At 44.0% G+C, this 16,018-nt stretch overlaps 2 protein-coding genes across 2 annotated transcripts; one reads left to right on the forward strand and one right to left on the reverse strand.

Annotated features, from left to right (window-relative positions):
- LOC8084401 lies at window positions 523-4,381 on the forward strand. Its single transcript, XM_002442485.2, has 2 exons — window positions 523-745; window positions 2,929-4,381. Exon 2 carries the CDS (start codon window positions 2,932-2,934, stop codon window positions 4,168-4,170), a length of 1,239 nt encoding a protein of 412 aa, XP_002442530.1. The 5' UTR covers window positions 523-745; window positions 2,929-2,931; the 3' UTR covers window positions 4,171-4,381.
- Window positions 6,980-9,346, reverse strand: LOC8070163. The gene is made up of 4 exons (XM_002443508.2): window positions 9,016-9,346; window positions 8,641-8,824; window positions 8,041-8,256; window positions 6,980-7,464 (listed from the first exon to the last, which is right to left on the reverse strand). The coding sequence occupies exons 1-4, from the start codon at window positions 9,294-9,296 to the stop codon at window positions 7,231-7,233; spliced, it is 915 nt and encodes a 304-aa protein (XP_002443553.1). The 5' UTR covers window positions 9,297-9,346; the 3' UTR covers window positions 6,980-7,230.

Here is a 16,018-nt window from a genome sequence, read left to right on the forward strand (position 1 = left end):
AGATACCACGGCTAAACATCAATTTTGAGTTTTGGCGGTCGCCGATGAAAATGGTTTTTGTACTATGCTTCCATGTACGCGACGCGACCTTCTCCCCTGAATCATGTACCGTGGTGCACTCCCTGTCGCCTGAGCTGTCGGCTCATCATCATCATCATAAAAAAAAAAAGTAAGAAAAAATACAGCTTCGGCAATCACGACACTCCTCATCGAGGTGTGATTTTCATTGTAGTTGCAGATATAGATGGCCAATTAGAGCCGAGTTTTCGTCAAAAAAAAATTAGAGCCGAGCCTTAACAGAACGACATGGCCCGAAGAACATCGTGTCCATGCCGGCCCGGCCCGCAGCTTTGTGCCGTGCCTAGGCTAGACCCCCGCCACGTTGGCCCAGAACGAGCACATCCCGTTAAGAGCGTCGGCCCGCTATGGCCCGATAAGAGAGTCAGCCCACTATGGCCCGCTCCAGCAGCGCCATGACTACTGCCTGCGCGTCCAGTCCAGGGGAGCTGCAGCCAGCAGCGCCGCCGTTTCCATTTGTTTCCTTGTCCACTTTTCTCACCAAAAAAGCTCGGATTATTGCCCCCTGGCCCCCCTCCCTGATCGAGTGGTCGACCGAGGCCCTGACCGGCCTGAGGCCTCCGTCACATCTGCTCGCCGCCGGCCGGGTGGGCTGCCGCGCCGCCTGCCAGATCGAGATCATCTCCTGCGTCGATCGAGCCGAGGGCACGACTTGATTCACCGACCGGTACGTGTGTCCAATTAATTCGGTTTCCCTGTAACCTCTCGGCAAGGATTCATATGGCATAAATCACACTGAGAGTGGCATAGATCCGTGGTTGTTTATCTATCGATCCCTGATGAGAGGGAGGGGAATCAAAACAACGAAGCTGCTGTGTACTTTTTACTGGGCGTTTAATTTCCTTTGTGATTTCAACTGTGTTCGATCTGAACGAACATAGTTTGATGATCCGTTCATCATTTTGTTTGTTTATTCGTTAGGCGAAATCTAGCTAGCTAATTCTTCCACACCCCCCCCCCCCCCCAGTGTGTAGATTCATGCTAGTTCTACCATCATCTGCCGCCAGCGCGTCCAGGCTCGCCTCGTCGCTGTCTCAGGTGGTAGATGCAAGGGGCACTTTCATCATTTTAGGTGCCATGGAGAGGTGAACACATTTCAGAAAAAATAGAAATGACTGAAAATGCCTGAAATCCTAAATCTTGAAGCAATTCGCATGTTCAGTCCTATTTTTTGAAAGGCAGACGAATTGAGTCCTAAATCTTGAGAGACATGCGAATTGAGTCCTAAATATTGAAATTTCTCGCCCAAAATTCATGTCATAGTTCTGACCGTTTCTCATCGATCCCAGCACAGTAATCCGAATTTATTTCAGACTGAACTGAACTGAACTGAAGAACTTACCTGAACCGAAGCTCCAAGTTAATATGTAGGCAAGTTGAATCTTTTATATAATTTTTTCACACGAGGAATATCCATTTTCCATTATAGTATAACAGCGTATCCATAAAATTACACAGATTTATTAGAAAGATTCAGAAAGTAACCTGCAGTTGTGATACTAACCAACGGGAGCTAGAGTTCTGTCTCAGAATCGTTAGCATAGTATACCCCTTCGACCAGCTGTTCCTGATCCATCTATGCATACAGATCTGTCTAATATCTTTTTTTATGAATTACATAGTACAAACACATAATGCATACCTGTATGGAAGCACCAACGCAAATCTTCGAGATTTATGAAGTCACTAGTCACTACAGCTGTCTCGTTGTCGACTAGAATAACGGTAAATCTTGAAAAGTTCTCTCATAGAGAGTCAAACCTATGACCTAAGGTGCTACTAAGGCTCTTATAACCAGTAGGCTAAGAGCACAAGCATGAAAAATAATCTATAAAGGATTTTTAATGAACTTTTTCTCGAGACAATCCTTATTTTCTGTTCTTCGAGATTTCCCAGCTCTATACCCCATGGGTAGAATCGTTTTTGTATGGTCTCCTGTCATGCTGGTTTGAATATTTTTTCAGTGGTATTCTGAGCCATATATTTGCACTGGAAGATCATCTTGTCTACTATCTCGTGGCGTTATATGCAATTTGCTTGAGACTTCTTCGTGCCTTTGGCCTTGTTTAGTTCACCCCAAAAAGCAAAAAGTTTTCAAGATTCTCCGTCACATCGAATCTTGCGGCACATGCATGAAACATTAAATATAGACAAAAGCAAAAACTAATTACACAGTTTAGCTGGAAATCGCGAGACGAATCTTTTGATACTAGTTAGTCCATAATTGGATAATATTTGTCACAAACAAACGAAAGTGCTACAGTACCGAAATCCGAAATTTTTTCGGAACTAAACAAGGCTTTATTGGCTTTCATTGAAAAGAACAGTTATGTATCTGTCTTTCTTTAGCAGTGTTCAGCGCATGCTTTAAAACTGAAAGTTATGATGATATATGCGTTCCCTTCCAGAGAGTGGGAGCATAAGCCCTTGAGGGCAAAAATAACTTTCCCTTCTATTGTATAATGTTCCTGAGTGATGTTATATATGCTTGCTCAGTAGAAATTGTTATTAAATCAATGCCTAGCTGGCTAGCTTAAAGTTTGATTGACACCGGTGCTATGTGGTTGGCATGGTTGCCATTAGAACTTGCTGGCCACTACACGCTTTCTGACATATCTAGTTAGGATTAGGACATTAGATTCAGTAATCACTAATCAGTAGTTCAGTACCCTCCTGAAATTTTATTGTGTACCATTCGCCTCTATAAATTTGCAAACTTTTCATGGTACTACAGTCGTTGTAGGTTGGACGTTGGAATGCTGCATTGTTACTGCTTCATTCATCATTTGTCTACGTAGTGCATACCTTACACTGACATATTCCGTGACATTGTCGCTTCATTTCACTCAGCCCATGGAACGGCAGCAATGGAGGCGCAAGTGCAAGAATGTCGGAGGCATGGAGACGCCGGCCACGAGTGTCCACGACGTCCCCGACGAGGTGCTCAGGCTGATCCTCCTACGCCTCCAGTCCCCGCTATGCCTCGTCCGTGCAGCCTACACATGCAGACGATGGCGCGGCATCGTCGCCGCGGACGGCGGCGCCGTCCTCCGTCTGGCCCGCACGCAGCACCCGCCCTTCGTCGTCGGCCACTACCACCACCGAGGATGCGGCCCCATAACGTTCGTCCCCTCGTCACCGCCGGCGCGCATCGACTGCCGGCGCTTCTCCCTCGACTTCCTCCCGTTAGGCGCCTCGAGCTGGAACGTCGTCGACTGCCACGGCGGCCTCGTCCTTCTCCTGGAGCGCGGCCGCCCGCCGCTGCCGAAGCTTCTCATCTGCGACCCGCTGACACGTCGTCACCGTGGGATGAGATACAAGCCGCCGACAGAGCACGCCGGATGCACCGTCGCCGACGCATTTCTCCTCGACAACGACGGCGGCGGCGGCATCTCCATGTCGAATTTCACGGTGGTCTATAGATTGAACAACTCAGGTCTCGGTCCAGGGGCCTGCGTATTCGCCACGTGCAGCGGCGGCCATGGCGTGCGCTTCGTATGTGCATCGGCGAATGATCTAGACAAGAACTGCCGAGGGCAGGTCGCTGGCCGGGTCGACGGATGCCTCTATCTGGGGTTGACGACAGCTGGCAGCGTGATACTTCTTGACAAGGCCACCTTGGATTTCTCCCAAGTCGATCTGCCCAGCCAAGTGGATCCGTCCAAGAAAGATTACCACGCGAGCTTTCGTGTCGTCCATGGCGCCGGCCCGGACTCGGCCTCGCCGCCGACGGCACGGATCGTCCACGCCAACGGCGAGGAGCTCGAGGTGTTTCGCCGGGTCCATGGCACCGCCGAGTGGGTTCTGGAGCACAACATCGTCCGGCTGTCAGAGGTCGCCTGCGGGCTGCCGAGCTACCTGGCCGAGAGACCGTTCCACTGGACCGTGAAGGTGATCGCCGACGGTGTGGGGTTTGCCGTCCTGTCGGTGCTGGACTCCAGTAAGAGGAAATGGCTATTGACCGTCGATGTGGACACCATGGAGGTGCAGTTCATCCCGGAATCAACATACCATTTGTACCGGGGGACGAGGGCAACATCAACCTACACACTGCCGGAATTCATGATATGCTCTCGCATAGTAGCTAACTAGCTATGGCATTATATTGCCGGACTCCTAGCTAGGGTTAAATTTACTTGAACCAGCCAGAATGCATTGGTGGGCATGCATGTGTGTCTAGGAGACAATACTACATTTTATTTCCAATCCATTTTTTACCTTTGTCCGCCAATAATAGATCTAATTCTATTAGAATTTAGAACATGGATATTGTGTTTGTTTTGATTCTATCCTCTAAACTTTAGAGCATTTTAGTTCAGTTTTAAGGTCTAAAGCTCTGTGGGCTAAAATTTAGACCTAATTTTAGACCACGGAGCTTTGGCTCTATTTTTTTTTTTGTAGTTTAGCGGTCTAACACAGACCAGAATGTGGATATCCATATAAAATGTATCATCAGTTAGAAAACGTTATCTGTTGTTTTGCTGATCATATATGTTTTAGAGCTATTTATGGAAGAAACTTATAAGGTTATTTTTACATAAGGGCCTGTTTAGATTTGAAATTTTTAGCCCAAAGAGAAAAATTTTTTTGGAATTGGGGCCTGACAACTAAACGGGGCTAAAAAATTTTAGGGCCAAAATTTTATGCTACAACTGTGCACGCATTTCTATGGAAGCCCACCAATAACAACTTGAGCTGCATGCAGTTGCAGTTGTCATTGGTTGGCTTCCATGGGAGTGCGTGCATAGTTGTAGCCTAAAATTTTGGCCCCAAATTTTTTTGGCCCCGTTTAGTTCTCAGACCCCAATTCCACAAAAAAATTTCACTTTAGACCAAAAAATTTCAAATCTAAACAGGCCCTAAATACGTTGGTAACACATATGTTTAAGATCAGAGTGAGTATCTATCACTACAGGAAAACTAGGCTTTGCCGACTGCTAAAATCATTTGCCACCTGCTAAAGGTAGGGCAGTCGGCAAAGGATTCTTTGCCGACTGCCCAACTATCCTGACTGGTGGCAAAGAAAGGCAGTCGGCAAAGACGTCCTTTGCCGACTGCCTGACAGGTGGCAAAGGTGGCTGCCTGGCAGGTGGCAAAGAAAAGTTGGTGGCAAAGGTGGCGGGCAACTGACGACACCCATCTCCGTCCCCTTTGCGAATCAGAGTGAGTATCTATCTATCTTATATCATCTTATAATAGTAGCTCCCTAAGAGAACTAACATGACCCAGAAATTATAAGATTAATAAAAAATGACATGACTCAAAAATTATGAGATTAATGATAAAAAAACTATTGCATTTTAGAGCATCTCCACCAAAGCCCGTAATTAACCCTAAATCGACTTTTGAAGACAGTAGAAAAAAAACAACTCAAACACCCCCTCCTATTCCTAGGACCCCCCCCCCCCCCCCCCCCCCCAATCCCCCTCATACCCTTGTCCTAGTCGTGAATGCATGGCACCTACTTTCAGCCACCACCCTGTGCTGCAGCGGCCCGCCACCGCCGTTCTATCGACAATTCTACCCCCACGACAAAATTATTGTCTCATAAACATCCTACTGTGCGCTAGGCCTTGAGTCCGGCTTGGGAATATAGCTGATGGTGCAGGTGCGCTCGACGCTGTCAGGGCCGCGGTGGACGTGCTCCGTGCCGAAGTGCTGCGCAATCGGCGGATAACGGCAAGAGCGAGCTCGTGGGAGAGAACTGAGGCCTTGTTTAGTTCATCTAAAAAACCCAAAAACTTTTCAAGATTTCTCATCACATCAAATTTTATAGCACATGCATGAAGCATTAAATATAAATAAAAATAAAAACTAATTACATCGCGAGATGAATCTTTTAAGCCTAGTTACTCTATAATTAGGCAATATTTGTCAAATAAAAACAAAAATGCTACAGTGCTCTAACCCAAAAAATTTTGGAAACTAAACAAGTCCGTGTGTTGGATTTTGGATTCCAAAACAATATAAACCAAATTGATCTGCCCAAAGATGTCTGCCTGCCTATGTCCTTTGTTGCACGCGAGGCAAGATAGGCAAGAGGTTCTCAGGCAGAATTGGAGAGCTAGGGAAAACCATGGTTGACTATGTGGGCCCTATTCCCTGAAAAGGTCCGCAACTTTTGCAGGTCCAGTACACAAACAAGTCAATCAGGCCTTGTTTAGTTGGAGAATAAAAAAATTTTGAGTGTCACATCGGATATTTAGTAGGATGTCGGAAGGGTAATGGAAACAGCAAGACGAATTTATTAAGTCTAATTAATCTATCATTAGTATATATAGTTCACTGTAGCACTTAAAGCTAATTATGGATTAACTAGTCTTAAAAAAATCGTCCCGTGATTTCTAACTAAATTGTGTAATTAGTTTATTTTTTTATCTATATTTAATACTCCATGCATATGTCCAAATATTCGATTTTGGGTTGGGAACTAAGGTCTTGTTTAGATACACCCAAAAACTCAAAACTTTACAAGATTCCCCGTCACATCGAATCTTGCGGCATATGCATGAAACATTAAATATAGATAAAAAAATAACTAATTGCACAGTTTACCTGTAAATCACGAGACGATTTTTTAAGCCTAGTTGCTCCAAAATTGGATAATATTTGTCAAATAAAAACGAAAGTGCTACAGTGTCAAAATCCAAAAAAAATTTGGATCTAAACAAGGCCTAAACAAGGCCTCAAAAGAGCCCAATAGACTCCACGGGCCCTGCTACTTACGAAGATGCATTTCAGGTAATAATATATTTATAGAGGTGCACTCGGTACGTAAACAGCAACAGGGATGATGCTGGGAAGACGCGGATGCTATATACCGGGATATGGATTTACACAGGAACGTGATTACTAGCTGATCATTCCACTTTACCATTGATACGATCTGTTGTATTCTGAAGAAAACAATCTCTGAAAATTACATCATTATTGAACATTGCAAAGCGAAAAAAGGAAAGATGTTACACGACCGATTTGATTATGAAAGATCACAATGCAACAGGCATAGGACAAGGGGACAGACACCCTCGTTAGCTAGCCATCTTATTACTGGAACAGTGGAAACGGGAGGAAACCAGACACTCTGATGATTAAAAGGAACATATGCAGGTACGTAGCTGCAGGCTGCAGCAGGGTCGAATACTGAATGATTTAGATGGTGTAAACACCAATCGTATTGATGATATCCTTAGTTTTTGCATAGAAGCCAACCACGATCTCATCCGCCGGCACGGTGTAGCTGAATTGACCGGAGGGGGTCCAAGTTCCAAAAGGACCATACGTATTGTAGTTGGTGACGATCTGCAATTTTGAAATATGCAACATTGGGCTTCTATCAGTTCTCCCAATGATCTGCTTCACCAACTCTGATGGACCAAACTTTATCTGTAAAACAGCACAGAATTAGTGAAGAGGAAAAAAGATATATCATCAAGTATTTTATTAGGTGGTTTGTTCTAAAAAAAAAGTATTTATTAGATAGCGTGTATATAGCTAGTAACTCCATACCTGCCAAAAAGATGCGTGATTCTAAAATAATGTTAGGTCAAACGATCTTAATTTATATAAAAAGATATTCATTATATCAGCAAGTCTACGTACTCTCTTCTCTGTTCTTCTATTTCATGGGTCATAGTGCCTTAAGTCAAAGGTTACTATCTTTAATCATCCAATTAACTTCACAACATATCCTTATAGTTTTGCAACATATATCTATACCTAATAATAAAGAGACAAAATTTCAGCCTTTTTTTGCGTGGAATTTATTTTCGTTATACTAACCTATATTTTGGAGTCTTAGTGTTTGATAATATTTTCCACAAAACTAGTCAAGCTTAAGTTAGTTTGATTTAACCAAACATAGAATTGCGTCATCCTTTCTATGATGAAAGCATGCATGAACTAGCATAATTTTCAAAACAACCACCCTTACATGCATGGCAAAGTATGAAATATACTCACTGTTTCGGTCTTATCTGCCCGGCCCGTCTTAATATCACCCCAAATACCAGCGTTGCGGATTCGCCCGTCTTCGTCAATGTAGGAAAATCCAATCGCATGAACTACACCCCCATGGTTGATTGTCACACTTTCTAGACGTTGAGACTTGCCTCGCATTTCACAAAGGGAGCCTTCATTTCCACCCCATGGTCCTCTCATTGTAGGTGAAGGGACGACCTGAATATGAAGGACCATGCATCATCATGTTGGTTTAGGCCAGCAAAATGAAATTAAAGGAATAAAGGAGAGAGCCAATGAGTCATCGGCCAAAAAAGAGATGACGTTGGAGTTTGTATTTATAAAAACACCACAGGGGGCTACAAATGGACCCCTAGTGGGGTTTGTATTTACAAAATACCACTAAAGCTACAAATGCCCCCCTCCCATATATTATTTTGTGAGCCCTAAGCTACATAACTAGGCCCTCAATATGATAGTGGTTCCCCAACATATAATACACCCCGAACAATGAGCTCGATTCGAAATAACAGAAAATAATAGTAAGTGTCTTACGACATATATATAATGCAAATTGGACGACCTGAAATTAATTATGCTTACCTTCATGCGGCAGAAGAATTCAATAGTAAGCTCTTGTGTTGATGTGCCGCCTGTTACACTACTTACTCTTCTCTTGATGGTACCACGTGCCATTGCGAATTCACCAGTCCCACCTACAATGGCCCACTCATTTTCTTTGTCAGGAGATGATGCTCCCATAACCTGAAGAGTGGACTCCTTGAACCTGCATATGCGCAATATATATAAAATCACTTTTGCTCCTAGATAATAACTAGGCCAGTCTCGTAGTGGTTTAATATCCCAAAAGACTCCCATATATTGGGAACGCTATACTCCTCCATTTTATTGGCCTTATTGCTGGTAAAATAAAAATAACCGTGGAACAAAGCGATATAAGAGTTACTCTACATATACCTTTCGACCTTAAACACCAGGGTGAAGGATTGGTTCCAGTTGACGGTATATGTGTACATGCCTTGCCCGTTGGCAACCAGGTTCGCTTGGGAGCCAGTGCCGTCATAGATTGCCCAGTTGTTGACACCAATTTCACCTAGCCCTGTCACGGCATTGGGCTCTATCACGTATGACTGATTCGTGCCCGTGATCTGGCGCAGATACAGCTTGCCGATCACCTGAGCGTTCTCCACGACTCCACCGAGGATACGAGTGACCTTGAAAATGTCGGAGACGGCCATGGGGACGGTGGGTGCTACAATTGACTCACTCAATACTTGTGTAAGTTGTATTTGTGTGGAAGCTGATAAAACACAGGTACGTACGTACTCCTATTTATAGCCCCGGCCGGCAGGCAGGAACTGCTAGCTAGCTCAAACAGGAGGTAAAAACAACACCACACACCTACTAACTCTATTTGTTTATATTTACGTAGTGCTACGTACATGCATATGGCATGTGTATCATGCATGAGCAGTTCAGACGTTCAAGTCGTCAGACCAAATGGGAACATGTTAGTGAGCCTATTCGACTCACATGCTTCGATCTAAGTTAGTCAAAAAAAAAAAAACTCGCTTGCACACAAGTCCACGAGGTGACTCAGCAAGAAATCCAAACGCCTTTCTTTGTCTGTTACCCGGCTGGGTAAGGTGAGGCAAGGTTGGCCGAAGTTGGAACCAACCCGCTTGATAGAGTTCCACCCCTGATTATTAGCTCCAATTTCCTTGATTATCTGATAGACTTATTCTAGTTGATTTTTATGGAGGAGTAGGGTTATCAACTAAGTGAGAACCGATTTTCATGAGGATGAAATTAATAAGCACTACAAGAATTTCTTTCTTTGCCGAGCGTTCGACTTTTTGCCGAGGGCCATGGCGCAGGCACTCGGCAAAGACTGCTCTTTGTCGAGTGCCACGTCAGGCACTCGGCAAAGCCGCCTTTGCCGAGGGCCGAGAACAGGCTCTCGGCAACCTCGCTCTTTGCCGAGGGTGTGGCGCTCGGCAAAGGCCGGCTCTCGGCAAAGTGGTTGTCCGTGTAACGACCCACGCCGCCGTCCCCTTTGCCGAGCGCCTGCCGTTTGGCTCTCGGCAAAGGCTGATTCTTTGCCGAGTGCCAGCTGGCCAGGCACCTGACATGGCACTCGGCAAAGATTGCCGTTGTCGATTAAAACTTTGTCGAGCGGCCTTTGCCGAGTGGGCACTCGGCAAAGCCTTTGTCGAGTGCAGGTTGTGGCTTTGCCGAGTGCTCGGGCGCTCGGCAAAGGCTCGACATCCTATAGTGAAGGAGGGATAACAACAAGTGACTTTTTTTAGCTCTCAACTCCCTTTATAAATGGAGAAATGATTCTTATATGTTCCTCACCAGAATTTGTGAGTTTTTGCTATTTAATTTGCCGGTGACTTTTTCTCATGGAGAAACTGCTCCAAATAGCGTTGCCTGACAGCCCTAAATTTTTGCTGAGCAAGCTAGCCCACCTTCATCATCCGCCCCATTGTATCATTTGCTTTGCTAAAAAAATTACTTTTTTTGAACCACTCCAGCATATTACGGTTAGAATATACTAAATTCAGATGCACTTGGATATGAATCCTTTAAATTTTTATTTTCAATAGTTTCTTAATTAACAGGCCAAACCCACAAGACGGGGCGATCCGCCCACGCGAAAATTTAATTTTAGGCAAAAATGAAGTCCCTACGCCTAGCAGTGCAGTCAACACACACCGAAAAGTAGATCTCTCTCTTTTGCCGTTCGTGTGGAAAATTGATTAATTTATCACGCAATAGACTTCAGACGAGGGTATTTGTGGTATTGCGATGGCCACATAAAAGCGCAAGGAGTCGCCCTCTCTTACTCCATCTCCATTCTCCACCTAGACCACCCATACCATCTCTCTTCCTGCTCCAAAGCCTAGACCCCTCTGCCACCCTGATCCAAACCCTAGGCACATCAGTACAGCAGCTTGACTCCTTCTCCACTCTCCACCCGCACTCTCCCTTATACCTTTCTAAACCCTAGTTAGAACCGGAGCCAAAGCCAGATCTGAATCCTTTCGTCGATAGCAGGTGTGTTGGTGGTGAAAGAACCACCGTCAGCAGCGATACATGCTAGATTCGGACCCCCTACATTAGCACCTATCAAGACCGTGTCGTAGCGTCTTTGTTGATGACCGCCACACCAAATCTACTACCCTTTTTTCGACGCCAATCGCACCACTTCGACCACTAGGATGACAAGAGGGAGGTGTCGATGACGCAAAGGAGAGAGGTACCCAAATTCCTTTTAAGCCTTGTTTGGATGCATGTGTATCCACTTCAATCCACATGTGTTGGAGCGGATTGGAATGAAACTTAGTTTAATTCTACTCCAATCCACTTCAACACATGTGGTCAAGATGAATATATACGCATCCAAACAAGGCCTTATGATGCATGCTGTATTCTAGTGGTTGAACCTGGGACATACAGACAGTGATGGGGTTACATGTTTCTCAGTTGATTGTAGTTCACATGTGCTTTATCGCGTAATAGCTTCCGTACAAGATGTAGTTTACATGTGCTTTATTCATGTAATGGCTTCCGTATAAGTTGTAGTTTAGGAATCTAATTTGCACGCTCTTGCTTTCTTTTGTTGGCATTTGGTACAATGCTAACTCAATAAATGCCTTTGTAATCTACTTGTTGACATCTGGAATATCTCCCTGAAGCAAGGGAGTGTGTTCAGGGATATGGTGAAACAAATACAGATTTAGAAGAACCAGTACCCATTATAATTGAGGTGCTTGTTCTATCTTGTCAGGTTTGGATGGGAGGAGGTTTTGTTTAGGTAGCAGTGTAATTCAATTCTTTTCTATGCAGATAGCAATGCAATTTCTACATGCCTGCCGCTTAAGTTTGTTTCTTCAATTTTAGACTATGGGTTGAATAAGCCATAGAGCAGTCCCTTCCAGCAGGGCAAAGAAGCACCGATATGGGTCCTAGGGGGAGCAATCCAAGAGAGTGAAGCCAACTAGTCCAGCAGAGTCGCTGCATCTTGGAGTTCCAACTAGATCCAAAGGTCAGCACGTACAAGGCGAACAAAGCCCTGTGAGGGACTGGTCACATGAAGATGATCTTAGCCATACTGAAGAGGAGACTCCATCTCCCCACCTGTAGAATGACCGAACTTGTGAAGGTTTGTATTACCTTAGATGTGTTTATAAATCAATTTACACTATTTGATATCCATGTTACTTTTCTAACAATCTGAATATATGAAAATTGTGCAGTACCATTGTAGAGAAGAATGAGGAAGTCGAGGCCAGAAACTAGGGGAGTTTGGCTTCACCAAACCACCCAATCAATGGGAACAAGAATGCCCATCTCTTGTCAAGGGGAATATATCGAAGGCCACATGATCCATTACAAGCTGCCAAGTTTGCCTCAGAGGCAGGTGTAGTAGGCAGGTCTCAAGTATCAATTTTTCCGCACTGGAAACATATGGATCGAATATTACAATGAATTTGTGGCCAAGCTATCTATAAGTATGTATAAACTCTGCTGATATTTAATTCTGCCTTGAGCAACATAGTAATGAATTTAATTTGCATTCACACTTCTGCAGTTGACATTAGCCATTGACGACAATGATGAAGCAACAAAAGAAGCATGTGCGAGTGTATTCCAGTCTGTTATACGGCAGACACGATACAGGTTCAAGCGATCCTACATCAACGGGGTGCCGCCTGATCAAATCAGAAAGACCTCTCCTATCACTACTACAGAAATCTTAATGGAGGCGGGATAAATTGATTAACGGAGATAGGCAATCCAACCACCTCCAATCAAAGGTCATGGTAAATCACAAACTATGAAGGCGGTTGACATGCCCACCTCTGTTAATCAATAAAAACAAAAAATAAAACTCATGAATAAGCCCAACTAGCCCATCCAAGAGCCCACCGAGCCTATCCACGCGGTGCTTCTCCGCTCGACAGATCCGACCTCGTGGGATCCGGCAGCTGCTTGCTAGATCCCGCCGCCTTCTCACTAGATCCGGTAGTTGTTTGCCAAATCCGCCACCTGCTCACTGGATCTTGCACCTGCTCACCAGATTTGGTCTCAAATGTTGTCGTGCCGCCAGAGGGAGAGAGAAGAGTGGTCGCGTGTGGGCCTACTAGGGCCATCGCTGCCACGCTCCTAGGGCCGCTGCACTATGCGTTATCAGAGGGAGAAAGGACAGCAAGCGTGCGGGGTGGCTGGGGGCAGCGCTGCCATGCTCTTAGGTCCGTCGCGCCGTGCGCCACCCATGGGAGAAAGGAGAGAGGGCACGCGCGGCCAGCTAGGGCAATGCTGCCGCGCAGAGCACCGTCGCGGGAAGAGAGGAGAGAGGGCGCATACATCTAGGAGCGGCCGAGAGGGAGAGGGCCGCGCCGCATCTAGGAGATGGAGAGGAAGGGTCTGGGCATTAAGTGTGGAGAGGGAGGAGTTGAATGATGAGAAAAATGAGCTAGGGTTTCTAACTTCTCACCTTAATATACTTTGAAGTTGTTACCGGGCCGAGATAGACCACGTTGTGGGCTCGGCCATGATTTATGGAGGCAAGCATTTTTTTAAGAGGTCCGCCTTTGAAAATAGCTTAATTTTTAGGCGGACATCTTAAAAGGCCCACCTCCATAAATACATTTAAAGAGGCGATTGTTTTTTAACCGCCTCCGCAAATTAATTTTACAAGGTGGGCAAATTTAACGCCTCCGTAAATACATGAAAGCGACCGCCTCCAATCGGTAGGCATTTTATGAGGCGGGCAAATTATAAGACCGTTTCGGTTAATAAAAGGACACTGTCTCCTAAAATTATCTGTGTCATAGTGCGTGCCTTGCATGAATGATGACGCACAATAGTGTACACTAGTGTTAACCCAATTATGATGATGAGCGTACCCGTCAGTGAGGAAAAGCAGGATAACTTTTTAAAAAGATCAACTGCCCGAATAGCGCTCATGCTATTCTATTCTTTATAGCTTAGCGATTGGTGCATCAGTCGACGACTGTCTATGGCTCTATTAATTGGTATACAAAAACCGTGTTTATATATACCTGGCCTTTAGCCACATATTGGTTATTTCTTTTGTTTTTTTATTTTTAATGGAGTTAGTTATTTCTTGCGCCAAGTTGATCGGGTCACGTACAGAATGTACAAAGTATTGGTTCAAAAAAAAATAATGTGTGATGACGCGCGTGGCAGGTGTTTGATGCGTCCACGCAGTACAATTGTAACTATATTCACATGTCATTACCCGACATTAGCTACAAACAGTATAACAGTACAAACTTGACCTCCAGTTGGTTCTTTATAAATCTTTGTCCTGCTTTCCTCCAAGACAAGACCGGCACCACGCATATGTCTCCACCTGCTAACCCAAGGGCCAGCTTAATGATTTTGACATTATAAGGCTGTAAACCCAAACTTAAAATGGGTTTCCAACATAATACCTATAGTTTTCAACAGAGTACTATACAGAAGATCTATTTTGGGTATGTATAACCCAAATTTGGGTATATCTTCTCTCATCGAGATCTATTTTGTAGAAAGTGTTATTTTTTAGGTCTTGTTGTTGGAGAATACTAAAAATAGGTGTGGAACTTTTTACCTGTAGCGCTACCTAAAGGACAAATAGATCTTATATTATATTTTGGATGACGATTGTTGAAGATAGTCTAAATAAGAAGATAATAGGGGCGCAGCTGCACGTGCGCGCGTTGCCGGCCGGCCTTCGTTCTATGTAAATTCAACTTGACATATATAGGACGCATCAAACAAATGCAGCTCTCTTCCAAAAAAAACACACCTAATGCAGCTAGTAAAAATAAACATGCATGCGTATGCATGTCTATATATAGCAGCTGGATTTATTTCCTCCGATTCCTGACGCGACCAGCACAAATATACAACCTTCGTTGTCGTATACAGAAACCAGATGAAATATTTATGCCGGCCTTTGTGTTAGGTGTAGAATTTGCGTGGTGCGCCGGTCTTCGAGGAAAGCTGCACCTGGGTTTGTAAACTACATATATATGATAGACACAATAACTGGACATACAAGTACACATCAAGCTTATCTGTTACACCTTAGTTTACATCCCGGAAGGAAATAGATAGAATGGGCAGGGACAAGCTGTAGTGGGCCGGCCTAATCTATCCGGCGGCCAAAATAAACATATCTAGGCTCCAAATTGGTCTTGTTTAGTTCATGAAAAGAAAAAAAATTAGATGTCACATCGGATATGTCAGAAGAGTATAAGGAGGAGTTTTTAAATATTAATAAAAACGAAAATAAATAGTTCGTCTAGGAACTGCGAGACGAATCTATTAAGCCTAATTAATCCATCATTAGCACATGTAGATTACTATAGCAATTATGGCTAATCATAGACTAATTAGGCTTAAAAGATTCGTCCCGTAATTTACAACCAAACTGTACAACTAGTTTTTTTTGTTTATATTTAATGCTCCATGCACATGTCTAAGGCCAGTCTCAATGCATGTTTCATGAGAGTGTCATGTACATTAAATAGGATGCCACATAAGCAAAATTGCTGACTTGACAGAGTCATTGAATAAATGAGTTTCATCAGATGAGAGAGGAGTTTAATCCCCATGAATCTCATGTGACTCGGTTACCTAGTTTATAGTATTGGTAACTGTACCATGAAACTATGCATTGAGACTGGTCTAAAGATTCGTTAGGATGGTTGAAAAACTTTTGTGTGGGGAACTAAACAGGGCCTAACATTGCTCATGTCCGTTTTAATTATCCTTTTTGTTACAACTATCTAGTTTTTTATATCCTTTCAGTTACAACTTTAGTTTCATTATTCATTATTAGTATAAATGGGTGAATCAAATAATACAAATTTTGTGGAAAACACATGTTGATTTTACTACAATAGCCTATACAATGTTATTGAAAAATGACCCCGGTCGA

This window comes from Sorghum bicolor, chromosome 8 (genome assembly GCF_000003195.3).
Source record: "Sorghum bicolor cultivar BTx623 chromosome 8, Sorghum_bicolor_NCBIv3, whole genome shotgun sequence".
NCBI lineage: Eukaryota > Viridiplantae > Streptophyta > Magnoliopsida > Poales > Poaceae > Sorghum > Sorghum bicolor.